At 35.0% G+C, this 21,070-nt stretch overlaps 1 protein-coding gene across 4 annotated transcripts in view; it reads left to right on the forward strand.

Annotated features, from left to right (window-relative positions):
- NCOA3 (nuclear receptor coactivator 3) overlaps positions 1-21,070 on the forward strand; it is a 92,131-nt gene that overhangs the window by 50,142 nt on the left and 20,919 nt on the right. For all 4 annotated transcript variants that reach the window (XM_062588884.1, XM_062588885.1, XM_062588883.1 and 1 more), the window contains exons 2-5: positions 9,383-9,458; positions 16,663-16,770; positions 18,226-18,398; positions 20,107-20,207. In XM_062588884.1, the coding sequence (XP_062444868.1) occupies positions 16,682-16,770; positions 18,226-18,398; positions 20,107-20,207 (363 nt within the window). In that variant the 5' untranslated portion in view covers positions 9,383-9,458; positions 16,663-16,681. The remainder of the gene's footprint in view (positions 1-9,382; positions 9,459-16,662; positions 16,771-18,225; positions 18,399-20,106; positions 20,208-21,070) is intronic.

The following is a 21,070-nucleotide window of genomic DNA, read 5'->3' on the forward strand; positions in this document are numbered from 1 at the left end:
AAATCAAAAGGGATCTTTATATTGATGGCTAGGGCATTGCAGTAAATTTTGAAGTTGATCTGATATAATTAAGATTCAAGAGTTGTGACTTCAGAGGTCTTTATGTTGGGTGTAAGAACTTGCATCACTTGATCAGTTAGAGTGAAAGTGGTTTTTCGTATCATCAGCCTGACAAAAGATTAGATCTATTAGAAGTTTGCAGCTTCTCCCAGGAGACTCTGTACAGGGATAGAAACAATTATATTTCACTGTTCCCCGGTACTTTTACAAAGGCAAAATATAGCAGAGCTTTACAGCTCACAAGCATACTCACAAGCAACTCACAAGCATAAGGACTGCTCTTCAAGGATTTGCCACAGTTTCCAGCTGTGGATAAACTTCTGTGCCTGTTAATAATTTGTGATTTGTGATTATTCAAGCGCTAGGAAATGGCAGATGAAGTGAAGAGGCTGATAAACTAAATGTGTGGTGAGATGATTAATGACTGTGCTGCTTCAGGCACACAAGCATCAACTAGATCACATCTCATCTCTAAAGAGGAACTGGTGCCAGAAGTAGAACAGTGGAAACAAAACTCTGACTAAAGCTCAAAGGTCATTATAAAAAAGTCTAGATTGCTTATAGATTTTAGTTAAGAGGCCTGCTTTTTGAACAAGCAGATATAAAAAGAATAGATTTTTTTTTCCAGTAGAGCAGTTGTAATTAAAAAATATTTTTGTCGCTGCAACTTGACACTTGAAAGTGTTTACTTCTTAAGCTAAACAAGTTTCTTAAATTCCAACCTCCCTACCCACTGATTTGAGTAATCAGGAGTTGAGTAATCTCAGTTAACATACAAGATTCAAAGATTACATTGGAAATACTGGGGGGGAACATCCATTAAAAATAATAGCTGTAGAAAACGCAACATACTCATCTACTTTGCATGTTTTTTCTGAGTGTTTTTTTTGTAGGGAAGTTCAAAAGCTGGCATTAAGCTGGCTGCCTACTTGACAGAGATCACGTGTTAGAAACTGATAGCGTGTACAGTGAATGTTTCATTCTGACAAATAGCAAGTCACTTTTTCTCTTGGTTTGAAGGTAGATTTTGGTTTTATTAGTTTTTGATGCAAATGTTACTTTGCAGCTGTAAAATGACTTCTGTCCCTAAATTTAAGCTTGCAATGGGCAAGCTTTCACAAGGCTATTGCTGCTGTTTTGCCCAATTTTAGACTGCTGCCCTGGAAAATGCTTGATTTTGAACTGATCTCATTCTAAACACACTCTGTATAAACTATTGTCTCTGTAAAATCAGGGAGGTTTTGGCATGATAGAGTCTGATTCAGTTAAAGCAATGCCATAGAGCTGGAATGAGTTTATGCTAATTGTAATACTGTAGTCATGTTTAATTTGCCTTTATCTGGAAATTCAAAAAGCAGTGTTTGCTTCTTTGAGATGCTGGTAGAGTAGAATTCGAGAACAACAAAAAAGCATGTATATAATATATAAAAACTTATTTGGATACATTCAGAGTCTTAGGATGGAGGGTGGACTTGTTGATGACGTGGGGAGAGTTCACAGGTATTTAGTGAAACGAAATGAGTTTAATTGCTTACATTTCCTGTTTTCACGAAGAAATTCATAAGCACTTTGTTTTTCAAGTATCGGATCATGTATAGCTACCTCCAAGAAAATGAGAATCGTTGCTACTGAAAACTTGCAGACTGAGTTCTAGCTGTCTTGAAACTATGTTTGGAAAGTGGCGTCCCCCCTTTTAAGGGGAAACTAATTCCCTAGTCGTGGTTAAAGTAATGTAAGAGATCTCGTATCTTTGGTCGTGTAAGAAAATGTCTCTGTCATTGTAGTATCTTACAGGAGCTACTGTAGTCTATAATAAGAAAAAAAAAACATAATAATTGCCTAATTTACCAGAGCTTTAATTAGTGTAATGATACTAAGGATGTTAGTGTTTTTCTCTAAGTATACTATTAAACATATTTTTGCAAAGCATGCATGGATTAATAGAAGTAACTGTTGTGTGTAAGTGTCAGTGTTTCAACAAAAGCACTGGCTAAACTTTGACAGCTGGATTTTGCCGTCTGATCACCCTTAATCTTGAGTTCTGGAAGGTTTGCAAAATTTGTGCTTTAATGTATAAAAGGAAATTGAAACCAAGTGAATGTTAAAATTTTCATAATAGCCTCAAAGATGTACTTTAATGTTTTTTATTCAGATGCTTAAATACTTCATCTTTTTACACTTCTTTATAGTAATCAAAAAGGCAGGTCAATTTGTGTTAAAATAGTGAAAAAAACCGATGTTTTATGACTGTGTTTTGTGCTTCTTTAAATCATGAGGTTAGTTACAAGTTTCCCTTTTCCCCTCTCTCACGAGTACCCATGAGGCCTGTGTCTGCTCTGAGTTTTCTCTTCAGCATCTCAAGCCTTTGCCAGTTTAGGATCTAGTTTTCTTTTCGTTTTAGAGTAGTGCAGAACAAGTGCACATACAGAACTTACATGTGTGACCATAAATTCATGGTATTTAGAAAGATACTTCTGGGCTCTTTAGAATTTGTTTTAGATTTGGCAAGAGTGAAAGAAAAATTATTCATTAAAATTGTTTCTCTAAGTTTTCAAAGATCTCTAGGTCTCTAGACCTCTAGAAAGTATAGAGACCTAATCTTTGTTACTGTTAAGGATAGCGTGGAAATCTAAAAATCCATGATGCAGAGAGAAATATCAATGTATTCAAATTCATGACAGAGGTAAATGAAAGTTTTCTTTTTCATAATTGTGTTATGAGCAATTATGTTTTCATAATTGTGTTGAGATTTATACCATCTCTTCTAATGAATGAATTTTCACTTTAAAGCTGCACGTTAATGTGATATTTATATTTTTTCCCATGAAGATACAGTGCTCCCAGCTTTTTAAGTTGTGGCATGAATCCCATCTAATATCTACTACTAGTTAGCACTTTGTATTTGCCTCTGTTTGTTACCTGTGTTCGGCGAATCATCCTTCTGTATTGGATCTCTTTTGTATAACTGCAGTGACTCCAGTTTGCGCTGAGAAGGATGTCATGTTATTTTAAAGTGGTCAAGATCGTGCAGGAATTGAAGCCCTATATTACCAAGGCATAAAATAAGACTTTCATTGGGTGAGATAATCTGTCCACTGAAAAACAGAATGTAAGAAGTGGCTAATAAATGATTTATACTTTCAGGGTTAAAACATCAAATTAATAATAGTTGCCTGTTCAAAGGTTCTTAGTTAATGTCTGCTTCTGATTTAGAGAGATCTTGTAGCTCGGATTAATAATTTTAATTTAAGAAATATCTGCCTCCATCTCAGCGAATTACGTGAATTAGCTGAGACTTGATTCCTGGTGAAGTGTGAGGTGGACGTGCAGCGTGCAGCTCGCGTTCTCCTCGCCGCTCTGTGGCTTACGTAAGGAGCCAAACGGCCCGGCGTCACCCGTGAGTTCAGCATACCTGCGTTTGGAAAGCGATTCCCTCTTTAATGCTTGCTGCTTCCTTTGTAAGATCTACTGAGGCCATTTTCTCCTGTAAACAGAATGTGATTTTGGTAAATTTCCTAAGCTTTTAGGATTTTTTTTTTTCTTTTAGTAACTCCTTATTTGGAGCAAATAGTGCGCTGTACAAGCTTATTCCATGGGAATTGCCATCTGTGTCCAGGATGAAAGGGGGAAGTGTTTTCTACTTTTAGAACTTCGTTAAAGATTAACACAGAAGCTAAGTAGATGATACACACTTCGGCCTGCTCCTGGCTTTCCTGAGTTCCTGCCGCTGTTAAAGCATCTAGCTGTTCAGAAAAGCGTGCTGGTGTCTGTGCTTTCTTACCAGCTAATTTGCTTCATCAAGTCCTGTTACAGCAGCCCAGATACCCTGTCCTGTTCCTTTGTTTGTGGTGGCTGAATTAGGAATCTTTTTCTTTAAATATGTCTTATTGTATCTTTAATTATTTTTTAAAGAAATGTTTACTATTTTTTTTCCAGATTCAAGTCTCTAAAGATTTGTCTATGTTGAAAACATTCTAAACATACTCTAAAAATGTTCTGCTGCTGCCAAGACCTATCCTGAAAGCCTGATTCCTCCTTGCAGTACAGCAGCTAGGAAATCGGTCAAGGTTAAAGGCCACTCTGGAGCCCCCTGAGTTTGCCAGGTCTTGTTGCCAGTGCCGTGTAAGTAGGTGGTGGCAGCTGTATGGTATTCAACTGCCTTTTACTCAAGAGAGCTGTATCCTGACAGATGAGTTTAGCCAGCTGGGTTGTGAGGGCAGCGTTGGGTCTGAATGTGGACGGTCACTCGTTCTCTAAGGAGACCTGTTAACCACCTTCCTGCAGTGCTTTGTGCAGAAGGTGGCAGGTGAGAAGCTTTCACAAGCGTTCTGCAGCGTCTGCTCAGGGCATAAAGTCCTTCCTTGTGACGGAGGGGTTCACCAGAGCCCCTCATTATTCTTTTCTCTTTATTATAACAGGGTATTATAGTTTGCTGGGGCTCTCAAGTAGTGGCGTATAGGAAACACTAGCCAGTAAGGACATTCCCAAAACAGAGCGCGGGCGTTACTTCTCGTGGAGCAGAAGTGCTCAGGATGTGTCCCAGCTCTGCCTATCCTGTAACTAAAAGCGCGTGAGTGCAAATAGTGTATGCAGAGTGAGCACGGCTCAAGTTAATTGCCCTATCTGAAAACTAGCAGGCTCGTGCACGGTGCTTCCTAAACATGGCAGGGAAATCGGTAAATGAAACCTGACACGGCCTGAAAAATTATAGTCTGCCTAAGATGGAATGTATAATGTGAAAAGGATGCGTGCAGAGTTAAAATTATTTAACATGTTGCAACAAGGTGTGCTTCACTGTCTCCCAGATCATAGCACTTTTAAAAAAAAAAACTGACAGTCCTGATTCAGTGAAATCTCTGAGTTTGTTATTTATTACCTAGAAAATGGGGTCTTTTTGGCCAAAAGGGTGGGGAGGGAGGAAGAAGGGAAGTGAAGAATTATTAAATGCCTACATTTTGGAGCATTTGGAGCATTTTACTGGTACTTATTGTACTGATAGAAATGCCAAATTAGGGTAATGATGTATCAGTACATTTAGCAATATATTTTGCTTTTTCTTTCATAATGTAAGTGTAGATGCTTTAATGTTAAAAGATAATTAAGCCTTTTAAGTGCAAAATAGTTACAGTACACCAAATCGTCTTTATTAATGCTATATGTTTCAGTTTTGTTATCTGTTTCTGTAGTTTGTTACATTGTATTGCCAGATTCACAAAGATCCAGTTAAGAGTTAGTGGTATTTGTTCCGTCTGTTCCATTTTTCCCTGCACAGATTTAAAAATAAGTTGTCCTAATGTACAGTCGTTTAAAATGTAGTACTTTATATTTGATTTTCTTTTTAAAATGCCATATTATCTCTGGAACACTTAGAGAGGATTACAGGTATAATCCTTTTTCTTCCTTCTTTCAAAATGTTGCCTTTGTGTTTAACATACGTATTCAGTCAAATGTACTAGATAGTTTTAAATACATAGTTTTAAATGTTATAAATATACTATCTTTTTAACATTTAAAATCAAGTAGCTTTTGCTATCACATTTGCTATCTGCACCACAGGCAATAGTATGGCTTGTTAAAATATTCTTGCCAATTTTTATTAAAATTGTATCCAAACATAGTAATTTTATTTTATTTTAATAAAATATTTTATTAAATTATCAAATATATAAATTTATAAATTTATAAACATATAAATATAAAATATACATAAATATATATATTTATATATATATATTTATATAAATATATAAATATAAAATATATAAATTTATAAATTATCAAATTTTATTTTATTGCTAAGACTAATGAGGCTGATCTTTATTCTTCAGCTGGTATTGTCATTTGTGGCTCAGATTTGTGATAATCGTACCTTTGTGCGAGTATATTGTTCTAACAGTGGCTGTTCTCCGTTTTCCTTAGTAACTACTGTGTATGTTCAACTTTGAATGAAATCCTAATATATTCCAAGAGGTAACTCAAATCTCCTATCGTCTCAGCTTATCCGTTAGATTTTTCTAACACAGGCTCTCCAGCAGCACAGTATTACCTGGTGCCCGTGACAGGCTTCATACTGTGCCCTTGCCCCCGAGCAGTCCCACCCAAAGGCTGATGTAATCTGCTATGTGTTTTAAACATTTTTCAAATGGATTGAAATTTTGCCAATATGTATACTTAAATTTGAAAGCTGGGCTGTGTAGCTTGTGAGTTTTGCTCTTACAAGGTGTAAACGGAGTATACGTGTGGCTCCTCCTGAGCGTGGGGAGATCAGTTGCAGCATGTTGAGCTCTTTGAGATCAAAACATGCAGAGTGATGTTTTTGTGTAAGCAGTCTTGCTCTTTGGGTGAGCAGTTTTGAGACAGGAAACAGAGTGCTCACGTGAGGCCAGCAGTGCTGGTGTGGTGAGAGCTAATGGAGAAGCTTGCTGCAGAGGCACAGATGCCAAATGTTTTAGAATACTAATGGCTTTGAGACCGACAAATGCTTTGGGTATGACTGTGCTTTAACACGCGCACTCAAATAGCTTAAGCTAATTCAGGTAAAGTAGAAGAGAAAACGGTGTTGAAGGGAAAAATATGTACATATATAAATCTTAAGATTTTCCCTGTTACCTCTTTATTCAGAAGAGGAAGCAAGTAGCTTTAGAGTGTGGATAACAGAGTTGAACTGTCAGCTTGCAATAGGTGAGAGTATGGGCTTTCATTAGCAGGACAACACCAAGTATAGAAAAGAGGAACATATTTTATTTTTTCATTTAAATATCTTAGATGATAACAATGTAATAACTTACTGGATTATATAATTTTAATGTTCTATTTTATATATAGTGGTACCTTAAGGTATTATTTACTTTCAATATATGGCAAATTTTTTAATGTACATTTTGTTTGGTTTATGGGATACAGCTTTCTGTCTCAGCTTTCTTTGATGTAGCCTGGTCTGTAGAATAACATTTAGAGCATCTGTCTTGATTGCCCTGCCGCTTGTCAGTCCTCATAGGATGGTCCTCTGAAGTGTTCTGCTGGACTCAGTTAATGCAAGTGCTATTCCAGATACTCTTCATATCCTTCAGAGGCCTTCCTGTAAGATTATTCTTTTACTGCAGCACTTCTTTTGGAAGCTGTATTCCATCATCTATTTCAGACAGCTTGAATGTTTACATCCATAGAATGAATATTCTGCTTGAGGGGAATATAAAGAGAATATTCTGAAACTAATTAAAATAGTGTTAAGATTTTATATCTTAAAACTTAATATATTTTCAGGCTTTCCCTTCTCTCCCTTTGTATTTCCATTCCCACAGAATGCTTTTGATACTTGCGAGAATTATTACATGGGAAGAAGAGGAGCATGGTTCATATGGATTTAGCGCCTTGATTAGCTGCAGTAGTTGAAAGTTTGTGACATTCATGTTTTTGAGAAAGAGTTATGAGTCTCAAATTTCCCTCATATTTCTTCAGTGTTTTTGTGATCCAGCTGCCATGCATAGCCCAGCTTCTTGGTGAGACTCTTGTTTGCAGTTATGTCAAACCACCTCCATGCTTGGACAGATGTATGCACAACTTTATCAAGCTATTGTAGAAATTTGAGGAAGGAATAGGCTGGAAAAAACTGAACACTGTACAGAATGATGGCTTGCGGATTGATTTTTTTCAAATGCTGGAGTGCTGCTTGGCATGTCAGCGTAGTCCACCAAATCAGATTTAAAATTATGGGAGATGTTTGGTTAATCTCTAATTGTATGTATCCCTGCATTCACCATCTGAATGTGATTTATACTACTGCTTTCTTTCACAAAGTCTACCCAGCAGAGATGTCAGTAAACAGGTTTTGAAGCCCTTGTGGGTGCAAGATCCCAGTGAAGATAAATGGCAGGCTATAACTGAGTGTGATATAGGGTTGTTTTAGCATTTTTACAAAAATTAATAGCCAAAAGATTTATCTTCCATAGTATCCAAACAAACATCTCTGATACTGCATCCTAAGATTTCTTTTTTTGTGTATGTGTGCCTTTGTTCTGGTTCTCATGATTAGCAAGAGTAAATCAGCATAAAATAGTGTTATAGAAGTCTTTAATTAGGAGACAATTTACTCTTGATGCTTATTCTTACGTGACCACATTGTCAATCAACCTTCCAATTGGTAATTCTGCTTCGTATAAATAAAGCTACAATCAGTATTGTCAAAGGGGTAGTTAAAATAGTAGTGAATGTATAGGCAACCAGCTGATATAAAAAGCTTCAGTTTAATTTCTTAAGAAATGAGGTACTTGAGTGAAACGCCTGTACCTGACTGGTAATGATTATCTATTAAGTAGTCTGTGTAGAAGTATCAATTTTGAAACTCGATTTTGGATAGGACTATGGTGTGTGCTTACATGTGAATGTCTCATAAATATTTCCCAAGAGCAATTTATTTTTCTAATTAGCTTGAACAGCTTCTGCTTTACATAGTGCTTCAAGCAGTTTTTAGTAAATCAATTCAATCACACAGCTGTTGTTTGAAACTTTTCTTTAAGTTACTGTAATTCTCTGTAGAGACCCAGAATCACACTAATTAGTACACTTAATCATACCTTGTATAAAATGCATGATAATATGTATTAATCATTCCCAGAATTTCAGAGAAAAGCAGAGTAACAGAAACCTGAGAGTGTTGATAGCTTTGAAAACAGTTTGCGCTTCTTGTATGCTGGTTATGTACAAAGCAGTAACACTGACCTAGTGTGGCCACGCACTTAGTTTTCGCTTCCGGATGTTAACTTTACAAAACGTCTAATTTGGGGCTACAGCTTTTTATATTTAGATTTAAAAGTGACTGCCTGAAGCTTCGAAGAAGAGACATCTCTAGTAGTTTTGATACTTCTCCAAAAGGAAGGAAAATACTTGAATACAGCTTTAAAATCTATATTTAGTCCTTATGAGAAGGAAAATTTAGCTTTCTGGTGGCGTTCGGGATGCTAAGACTCAGGCTTTTGAAGTGTTGAACACATAGTGGCGTTGAAAATTTGTGAGTGGAGCTCCATCAGTGTTACAGATGACTTCCTTCTCTTTCTGTATAGAAAACAGAGGGGGAAAGTGAAGCAAAAGCTCACTGAAATACTGTTCAAGTGTGACATAGTATCTGGAACCTTCCTGATGATTTACATTTACTACTTACTGTAAATGAGTATTAAACTCATTGGACAGATTGAAATATCTGAATATTCAGTGTTTTCTTTACTTGTTCTTAATTACATTATTAATGTCAGGTAAAAAAATGAAAAAGCAAGCATTGCTTTTTTTTCCCCACTCATACAGCCTTTTCTGTTTTTCTGTTTTTCAGGATGTGACTTAAAATGACTTCTGATTCTGAGGGTCCTCTGAAAAATATGCTGTGCTTGAATGTTTACTAAGGACAAGTAAGTAACTGATTTCATTCTTAGACTATAAGTACCTGAGAAGTTATTCCTGTATCATTTTTAAAGCTAGAAATTGTGTATATAGATATAGAAGAAGCATGAAGTTCCTAAAAGAAACAAACAAAAATACTTCACTACTACAAGACAGTGAGTTTTCCAGGTTTGTTTTCTTGTGGATTTCTAGCTAAGAAAATGGGAATATCGATTGTTTCAGCAATTCTTCTTATAGCAGAGGGAACTCTGCATAGCTTGAATATTTTGAATCAGAAGTTTCACTGGAAAGCTGTTGGGCTGTTTATATATATATGTTTCTGAGGGAAATATAAATCGGAAATAGCACATTTTCACTGAAAATATGCAGTTGCTGAATCAAGTGTCCTGTAGGTTTATTTACATCCAATTAAATTAAAAACTTTACCTTCTTTTCAGTGTGAATGATTTAGTTTATTACAATTTGCATCTTAAAAAGCTATCTGAATTATATCTTTGTTTTTAGAAAGGAGAATTATATTTAATATATTTTAATGTTATGTACATTATAAAAAGTTCCAGGATGTCTTCACAGTTCTTTGGAAAGGACTGGTTTGATCTAATTCTTTGTAATTGGCTTATTCAGGGAAATGCTGAGAGCCAGTTCATGCTTTTTCCCTAGAGAAATTTTCAAACAAAAATTCATCTCGGACAGAAGTGCTTCCAACCATGGAACCATGCCTACTTTTACTGTAGTAAATATGCCACGTACACTTATTGGAGTAAAAATAAGTGTATTTGTGGGGCTAGAGAAGTGATGAAAATGTTTATGCAAATAATATGAATTTTAAAATGGTTGTGCCATGTAGTAGTATTTTATGGTAGTGCTTTTTTTTTTTTTTTTTTTTTCCCCTTTTTATGTGGTCAACTGTTTCAGCTAATGAAATGCAGAAACTGAATCTTAAATATCTAATTGTCTATATTTTTGGGCCTTTTTGGTGAATAGATCTTTCATCTACAGCTGATGAGAACGTAGGCACCAGGGAATAATGCTTGAGTTAGAGGAGAAAACCACTGTACTGAAAAACAAAAGTGGGACAAAACAATCTAATGCATAAGAAATGACTTCAGTCTCTTCACACCATATACTTAAAAATAAATGCTATAGGTTAGCAGCATTCCAATGTGTGTGAGGGTAAGAGATGGGTAAGACCAGGGAAGAAACTACTGAATCAGGCTGAAAACTGTCTACTTAGTGAGTTTAGTATTTTTTGATATCCTTTCCACTTGAATGCCCTCTAGTAAATAGCTTTAGGAACTTGCCAGATTCAAAACACACTGTATTACTAGCAAGTGCTTCCTTTTCTTGGTGGTATTTGGAAGAATTTTTTTAGCCTTTCAAAATACTGAAACCCTGGCAGGCTGAAAAACACCGATCTTTTAAATGCTATTGTTTTGAACTCTGCGCGAATATGTTATAATAGATGGATTAATAATTATTAGAACTTGCTTTACTTGTCACATGGAAAAAACATTACCATTTTAACAATCCCTCTATAGTTGGATATAGACCTGACACGTAAAAAGCATGTAGTACATTGCAAAGGACCTTGACATGTACACCTTAGTAATAGGGATAGTTTTTTTTTTCCCAACCCATTTACTGATGAGCAAAATAATCTTTGTTATTTTTGTTTCCATTTTCCTCCTTTTCAGTTAATGAGAGTCTCATGAGTCTTTTGGAAAATATAAGTTTATATCTGAAAAGATAGAATTCTACTATCAAATTGTATTCCTAGTACTTAATATTTACATGAAATCATGAAACCTTGGAACATTTTATTCAAATACTGCTGCCTTTGGTTCCACTCTACTGGTGGAGTTAGGAACATCAGCACATACCGAGAACTACTGCCACTGTTGAAATTAAACAGTGATAGCAGTAAATCGTACTTTGTGAAGAAAAATGGTGTAGTAGATGTTAAATGGAAGTGAGGATTATAAATCATTGTTTGTTAATAAATTCACACTGATTCAGACTGATTTTGTTACGTCTTTTATTTTCTAATTTGCTGCAAGTATAAACCTTCGGAGGGCTCTGGTCACGTTTCCTTCCATTGAAGTTGAACATCCTCTGTCTGTTTCAGATGCAAATGTGTGTCTTTCTAAATTACTTGGTGAGAGCTAGGGCTATGTTTTTCTAAATATCTTGGCTCAAAAATGCTAAATATTTGAAAATCACATTGGACAGAACCAAAATGGTTTATTCCCATCTGTTTTAAAAAGGTAAATAGAGTGTAGCATAAAATGTTTCTATTTTATGAATTGTTTGATGTAAATGACAATGTATTCCAATAGAATGTAGTAAAATAGGCACTTTAATTTAGAACTTAAAATTAGTTGCTGCCTATGTTGACATCAGAATAGCAAACATTAAAATATTACTATATACGTAGGAATTATCTGTCATTAAGTAATGGATTTTAAAATTTGTCAATCTCTAGAAATACCCTTCATAAATTATGCAAACTAGAAACAGATAAATTTGACAAAAATCTTATTATTTTTTATTGGATAGAAGTTACATTGTACAGTCTTTCATCCTTACATGTAGTCAATTTGTTGTAGCTTCTTACACATTGAAGCACATATTTGCATACAGGTTTCATTTAAAAGTACATAATAGTATGTACTGATAGCTCAAATTCATAATTCAGAGAGCTAATGTTAGTTATCATTTTATGTGCTAGCCTGGCTATTTGGTTTTTGAACTTGTACATGCAACTTTGAAGAAAACTAGCAGAACAATCTGATTTTTCAGAGAAGTGATTGTTGTCGTATCTGTCAGTTCTTCTGAGTAAAAATAATATTGTATCTTGATAGATTACTGTTCCTGTATTTTGGGTGTTTACTACTGATCTAAACTGTAGCCTGATTTCTTACACCTTACTGGTTTTGTGTTTTAACTAAGCTATGCATTGAGTGACAGAAAGCTAGCTTGTAAAATTTCTTTTCATTAAACAAAAAATGAGAAAGAATATCACTGTATGATATGATTTTTCCATTTAAAAAGTGCTCTGCTTATATCAATAAGGCTGTGCAATGTAAGAAATTGAGGAGCTTTCCTAACACCATCTTTCTAGCTAGCGTTATAGGTACATAATTCAATTTGCAAGGATGGCTGTGTTAATTTTTTTCATTTTATTAGTTAAAAAAAAAAAGAAAGTTAAAACTTTTGAAAGCTGTATTTCAGAATTATCTCTTAAAATAAAGATTAACTTGAAAAAGAAGTATATTTATTTTTGGAAAAAATACTTAGCCTGTTAGAAATTACAGTTTTTTTGTTCCTTTCATTATTATGTCACTGAATAATGGCTTCTGTTGTTAATATGTCCTGTACCAGGAAAATTAGTTTGACTGTTAACAATTTGTGCTATAAAGCCCTGCATATTGGAAAGTGACTTCTGTAATTTCCTTAGCTAACCAGTTAGAGTTGCTTTAGGCTTTGCATGCTTTCTCAGCTTGTAATAATATTCTTAGAGAAAGGAAAATACATGTGCAGGGGACTCAGCAGTTCCAGGCTTTAAAAAACTAACACAAACTACTTGGGCATAATTGTAAGGAAACTGCCTAAAGAAATTACCTAATTTTCCTTCCTTGTCCAACCTTCTATATTCAGGCACTAAAAGGTTTTCTTAAATAGAAGTAGTATTTTATTCTCAAATATGCATTATGCTTCTCAGAGGATGTCTAATAATAATTTTGATTTTTTGCTTAATCGTATTGTGAGTTATCTGTCAATACAGGTAAATGCTAAACCAGAAATGATATTTCCATTCTAAGTAGTTTAATGCAACCTTGTTGCCTGCAAAATTGCATTATGTTGAAATTTGTATGCTAGCTGAAATGTTCAAGTATTTAATGAGATTATCTCTATTTGGAGATCTCTTCAATAAAAGATTTTGCTCTTGGCTTCTGACATTCTTGCTGTGCCCACACCCTTCCTGAGTTGTCCTCAAGTCTTATCGTATTTTAAGCTCTTCCTTTCTCTTTCCACAATAGTCTAACACTGCAGCATTTTACTGTGTCTGGGAATGCAGTTTTGGGAAAAGCACCAATCCTGGATTTTGCATGTGTCACCTACAGAATGACTCTTAGGATTCAGCCTTAGCTATGAGGTCTGTGGACATAAGACCTTGTGAGTCATATGTGCTGTTGAGTGTCAGCATCAGATAATCAACTTCTTTTAGCATGATTGTAGTCTGTTTATATAATTTGTTTTTGAAACTGCCTGTTTGTTCAGATGAGTAGATTTTCTTTCCAAGGCTTAAACAACGAAATATTATCCCCAGGATTTTTTGGTGATATACTGCCATCTAGTGAGTTTTATGCCCTTAATGGTTTATAACTTGAGATCGAATAAGGTGTGTCGCTACTTGAAATGTGTTATGTTTGAGACGTTTGCCTTAGAGGAATATCTGGCTGAATAGAAGTCTTCAGGCTTGCTGTTCTATGTTTTTGTACATTGGATTTTGTCTTATCTGTACAGTTTTCATAGCAAATAATTAGATATAATACCAACTTATTATCTGTGGAGTCCATGACCGTATTTGTGTAGTAAGGTATCTTTTGTAGTTGTTTATTTCAAATCCAAGGTTATATTTTACTGCTATTTTTAATTTTATTTTGATTTAAAAGGCATATTATCATGTTCTTGTAATGCATATCATGGGCCGAAGGTTGGTTATATATATAGTTTTTTGTTAAGCATTGTGATGTTCATTTAGCTACAAAGAGAACCTGTGCTTTAAAGAAATGCCATTTCTCTTCTGAACTTTGCATACCTCCTAGACTAACACAGCATTTGCTCCTCAGTGCAGCCCAGCAGTTCTCTGTCCTGTCAAGCCTTTGAAGGTTTGTTCTGCTGCGTGAAGATGTCCTTTCAAATTCTCCGCTCATAGCTAACATCCTCTGATAACAGAATTGGTTATTGCAAGCATCCCCTATGCTAACATAACAAGTGCTGCTTCACACAGATATGTTCTTGTGTGTGTCTGCCCTTTGCCTCAGTTGTCTCAGCCTTGGAAAGAACTGAACAGTATTACTTTTTGCTGTAAAACACAAGTAAGCAAAGAAACCAGCCAATTAAAATTAATACAGTAGAGGCACTCTACACACTTCAATCTTTTCTTTTTTGACATCTTGTCTTGGAAGCATTTAGTTGACTTAGGGTGCCTTTCTTAGGCTATACTATGTATTTGTTCGTTCATTGATTAGATGTGCAGAAGAAATCCAGCTGCAAAACACAGAATAGTAGGTTGGTAGGGACCTCAGGAGGTCATCCAGTCCAACTCTCTGCTCAAAGCAACTCTAATTAAACCAAATTGCTCAGGATGTATTCTGGCTTGTGAAACTATACTGTGATCAGTTTATAGTCTAATCATGATCTGTCTGTATAAATATCCAAAGATGGAGATTCCACAACCTCTCTGGGCAACCTCTCCCAGTCTTTCACCATTCTTATGGTTTAAAAAACAACAACAACCCTCCTACGCTTTTCCTTTTATCTAATCAGAATTTTTATCCAAGATGATAGAGGGTCGGTTCGTGATGCCATCTAGACCTCCTTCAGCACCATTGCATGTATGCCATCTGTCCCAAGGACTTGTGTATGTCTAATTGATTTGGGTTATCCTTAACTCTATCTTCCTCTAAATGAATGAGTGCGAATGATATGATAAATAGGGACGGGGTGTAGTGTGGAAAGCAAGAAGAGAAGAAAATTCTACAGTTGCAGTGATTTCAGAGATAAAGAACTTAAATTGTTAGGTTAACATAAACTTCCTTCAGCTGAAAGCGTATCTGTCAGTCCTTGTGATATGTGATGACTCCTAAAAATTTGGTTAGCCTTAGCCAGTTTTTATAATAATTATAGTAATGGTGGGATTTTGCTTGCGGAGGTCGTTGAGTATGTTTTTCTTGGTAGATTTATTGATGCCTGGGTTCTCTGTTGTGGAATGGTGTCTCTCCAACTAACAAGTATAAACATTTTACCTAAATCCTTGGGACAGATTCCTGAAGCTGAGATGTTGTTGTGGTATGAGATAAAGAACTGGAGTCTGAAGTAGATTTCAGAAAATAGGTTTGTATTTAATTTGGAAATTTCTGTAAAAAGGATAGGATAATGCTAAACTTCTGACTGCCCCGTTGTGCTTTCTTGTTATTGTAGTACATAAAACCAAATCCAAATCATTATATCATTTTACAGTTATGATTACGTTCTGAAATGTCTTGTTTGAATAGGTGAGTAACATGGATTCATTAAACAGTTTTTTTCCTCCCTCAGCATGCCATTGATTGTAACATGGCAGGATACGGTATAGTTTTCTTCCCTCCCTTTTTGTTGTGTTCCTTTTTCTACATGGGAGTAAGAGGAGGCAAGTCAGGGATATGTAATCCACCAGGTTTGCCAAGTGTAACTAGAGTTTAACAAAAGCAACCTGTTAGTTTACTAGTTGGTATCCTGATCTTTGCTACCGAAACTATGGAGTTGAAAGAGCATTGAAATTTTCACTTGTCTCGTCCTTGCAGTCTTAGAAAACTGTGTGTAGAAGGTTGTAGCAAAAGGTATGAAGTTAAGGCAATAGTAACATGTTGAGTTAGCAGTAATACTAATAATCTGTTGGTTATATACTAAGCTAAGTAAAACACCCTGATTTAAGCCCACTGATCTCCTCCAAAGAATGACAGTTATTTGTGGCCATGGACCTTAGGTTACATGAAAGGAAGAGAGGAACTTATGAAAAAGGAAACTTTATTCAATGCTCCTGTATTTTCAGTGCTCTAATCACCTATCCTGCATTGCATTAGCATATCGTTTGGCTTTTTCATTAATAGTATCTAACTTTATTAATAATATTTCAGTACATTTTTGCATAATATATTAAGTTACCACTTTATTTTTAAGTTATCTAAATATGCATTAAAACACTGAGAAATTTTGTTTATTTTCAGACCAGCTGGAGCTATAGATAGATCCCTGTGTTATGGTGCAAAATTTAAAGGTATATGTATTCCCAGTAAAAATATGAACTTGGAAGTCTGATCAAAAGTAACTTAATCTAGATAGTCTCACTTTTAATTTATATGAAGAACACTAAAAAGCAAATAGTGAGATTTTTACGCTTTGAATTATCATTTTGAGGGATTATTTCGTAATTCTTATTGCTTTTAGTTGCTGATGTGTGATCAAGATGAGTGGATTAGGAGAAAACTCCTTGGATGGCTTGACCAATGAGTCAAGGAAGCGTAAGCCATTGCCCTGTGATACTCCAGGTGCAAGGTAGGTTTATACACGTTTCCATATTTTATAAATTATATAAATAAATTAAATAAATTATAAAGACAGCATCTTATGTCTGGTATTTCATTTGGCAGGCCTTGTATCAGGCAGTTAGGGTCAAGTGCAGAATGCTGCAATAGGTTGAGCTCTTTTTTGTTTCGCTTTTCTCCAGACTAGTTCTCTGCATGCAAACCTCAAATCCCAGTGCTCCATGCTGTCCTCCTGCCCTTCACCCAACTCCATTAGTTTCTGTTATCCAGGGGACTCTGTCTTCTGTCCCCCTCCTACCTCAGTATCTTCTGCCGTGTGTTAAGGGTTTTGTGCTGTCCTTTCATGTTCTTGTTTCCACACAGTATTATCCTCTTAAATTTTTCTCCAGTTTTACCAAAATGCCAGATGTCACAAGTGTAGCTATATTTCTCACTTTTATGTGCTTCTACACCATCCCATGCTAATTTTTCCCTAATGTAAGAGACTGTATATGAGATCCTCACATTCTTTTATCATATCCCAGTGTCTGTATGTGAGTATCCGTTACTCCATTTTCTCTTTCCCTTTCTCTGATGTCTGTCTAGATGTTCAGGAAGTCTGTTTTCCTCTTCATCACCATTCATTAGCTGTGTTTACTTTACAGGTCCCTGTTCTGTTTGTTTTCCCCTTCTTCCACTACTGGCCCATGCTTTCTTTCCTTACTCTTTCACTTGGTGTCTTCTCAAAGAATATTTATTCTTTTTTGATTCCCTTTTTATGTCCATTCTTTCCCCTTTCCTTTCTTCTGAGTCTCTCTTTTCCTCCTTTTGGCATTCTCTGTATATGACACTATTCTTTCTGTTGATTTCAGGCTATTGACCATGTATTTACTCAGCACATTAATCTATGTAGGAAGAGGAATTTCTGGGGGGTACTTTATCCTGCAACATTAGGTTGCTTGAAATTCTGATTTTCTTAAATGATATTTTCATCCTGACACCTGGAAATTTCTGTGAGGTGTACCTTCCAGGTACACCTTGTTACAAGCAAACCAAAGAGATCTCATGGAATGTTAAAATTATTCTCTAATTATTATTTCTCTAATAAATCTGTAAACAAACCTAAAGGAACTTTTAAGGTTAAAATACACTCTCTGTATGAGTTGTTAGTTTTATAATAATTGTAATTTTCATTGAATTTGACAATAGAGAAATCACTGGAGGATTTTTTTTGGATTAATAACCATTTCATATCCTCTTAAGATAAATTTCTACTTAAGATTCTTTAAAAAATGAACTAACAAACCCAACACACAAAGGCGTGCACACACACACACACATACACAAAACCCCTTTTGCTTTGTGTTTATTAGGACAGTCTAGGTAGTGTTCTGTGTTATCTGAAGTACATCAAAGCTCAGAGCGTGAGTGCAGCTTTTGTTTATGCTGGAGTATATGAACATGAAATGCTGTTTCTGGTTCCTAGTCTGACCTGCAGTGGTGAGAAGCGTCGGCGTGAGCAGGAAAGCAAATACATTGAAGAACTGGCTGAACTGATATCTGCTAATCTGAGTGACATTGACAATTTCAATGTCAAACCAGACAAATGTGCTATTTTAAAAGAAACCGTGAGACAGATTCGGCAGATAAAAGAACAAGGTACAGCTTTCCCTCTTAAGACAAACGAAATAGATTCTTTTTTTTGTGGTTTCTTTCCAAAGGAGTAGTTAGTTACCTGGACAATTCAACTGTACTTTTTCACAATAGCACCTCAGAGTTTGAATTGAATTAAATATCTAATGTGGCTTAAATGATCTTATGTTAAAATTTAAACAAGTGCTTAAACTGAGAATCAGGACTTTAAAGTCTTCTATAGCCTTTCTTACAACTTTCCTGAAAATACTAGGAGAACTTGAGATAGTCCACGGGAAACTGTTTTTTTTTTTTCTTTTTTCTTTTTTAAGAAACACAAATGGACCAACTATCCATTGGCAAGAAGAATACAGACTACTGCCTTTCATTTTAAGGGGTTTTAATGCATTGAAATAAATTTAGTAAAAATATTTAGTTTCTTACAGGATACACTTCCAATCAGATATTTTGATTTCACTCCTATTTTTCCATAGAATGTTTTATGGACTTTTCTTTCTTCTCTTGTGCTATTTAACACATGCTTCATAAATGGTTGAGTTCTGGACTCTAGTTAAACTGTGATTAGTTGTGAGATTAAATAATTAAATAGTATAATTAGCTATACACAGAATATAGTTAAGTCAACAGAGGAGAAAGTAGAGGAATGACAAATCTTGGTAGTTTCTTGGAGCTAGGGTAAGCCAAACTGGAACAGTAACATGTTTTTTAAATAAATAGCTACATGCAAAACTTGTATTTTGAAATATATGGTGAGGGGAATATTTTTTAAATTACTATAACCTACCAGATTTATGTATTTCCTATGAGCAGTAAGTTGTCTCTTTAAATAAAGTGAGCTATGAAATAAAGGGAGTATATTTTACCTGTCATGGTAAATTTCCACAATTTTTTTGAAGGCAAATCAAAACAGTTCTAAAAAAAATATTCTATACTGGTGTTTTTAAGGTATTTCTAATTTAATCTAGTGCATTCTATTATAATAGTTCTGTTTCATTATACACTTTATTTAGCATATGATAATCTTTTCTTAGGGCGTTTTACACCTCTTCTGGTCTGCTTAGCCAGCCAATAGGTACCATAGAACAAAGTTTATTATTTGTTTTCTGTAATTTTACTGCCTGATGTGGGTGTCCTTCTCCCTGCCCCTTGCAGTCCAATATATTTAGGATATTTGGTGTCTTAAAAGCTGAAAGTTGAAAAAAAGTGGGAAAAGGCTTTTCATTCTTGGCATAAGAAATGTTTAAATACACTCAGAATGTAAAATGGATTTTTTGTTCTTTAAATTTTTATTTTGAATACTCATTAAGATACAAGCACACAGGTAGAGAAGCCACTGTCTCTGATATTTATTGCTTGGTTTGGGGGACAGAGATTAAACTAGAATTGTGTAAGGTATTTATGTCCCTGGCTGTCCACAATGCTTCATTGTTGGAGCTTTCACCTTCATAGCAGGTATGACTGAATAGGAAGTGGCATATACTCTGCATATACTTACTTTAACTGTCAAGTCAAGTCATGTGAGCAAAGGGTTTGGCAATATGTAACCATGACATGTTTTTCTGGTCATAAGCAACCAGTAAGATGAGACTGCTGTCATCATTTTTTTTTTTTTTTTTTGCCGTTATCTCAGGCTTCCCAGAATGTGGCTTGTAATATTAAAATGAAGTTGTCTTAAGAAATTTTGCTTTTTTGAAATGTATCTTTTGCATTTCAGGAAAAGCAATTTCTAATGATGATGATGTTCAGAAAGCTGATGTATCTTCTACGGGTCAAGGAGTTATTGATAAGGATTCGTTGGGACCTCTTCTATTACAGGCAAGTACAAATTATGTCCTAGTAAATCCCCGTTGAAACAAATACTTAGATCAGGTGAAATCACTGCAATAAAGCCACCAATTCTGTAGTAATAAATAGTATGTGAGGACTGTACAGAACAATGTTTTAAAGTGTCGGAAATCACTCACATTTTCTTAATTTCACTTAAATAGTCTTTAGAAAGGAAGAAAATAATAGCATTTGGATTTTTCTGATAATGTTCTGCTTTACTTTCTTTTCCTCCAGAAGTCATAACTAATGCAGTGCTTAGCAATTCAAGGAATATTTTTCCTTTGCTTTAGAGAGTAACCATTACAATAAATGGATGAAGTTTTATTAAGACTGGAGATCTTGGAAGTATGGTGGGGTTAGTGTTTCTAAAGTACAGACCATTTTAAACAAATGTTGCCTTCAAGAAAAATATGATAAATATAGATGTACAAAGAGGCATATAACAGATACTTTCCCCTTATGCCTAGAAAATCAATCCCTTGAAAGCTTATTAAAGCAAATTTAAAACTTACTTGTTTTAAGAATATATTGAAATGTTCTTTCAGTTAAGAAAATACAATATTTAAAGAAGTAGGTAGCTATTCTCTTCTTAGCTTGTCACTTGCTATTGGAAATGTCTTCATGTCCCTGTCATTATGAAATAGCTATGAAATAGCTAAGTTGTAAAACAAATGAATAGATTGATTCTTGGTACTGAAATCATTCCTTAATAGAAACAATTTTCCTCACAGAAAAATTTAAAACTTCAGCTTTTCCTTGACAGAAAATGCAAAAGTTGTAATTTGACATTTATCGTTCGCTTAGTTTTTAGACTAAATTACATTCAGAATTGTCTTACATGATACATTGTT

The sequence above is a fragment of the Rhea pennata genome, chromosome 16 (assembly GCF_028389875.1).
Source record: "Rhea pennata isolate bPtePen1 chromosome 16, bPtePen1.pri, whole genome shotgun sequence".
Taxonomy (NCBI): Eukaryota; Metazoa; Chordata; class Aves; order Rheiformes; family Rheidae; genus Rhea; species Rhea pennata.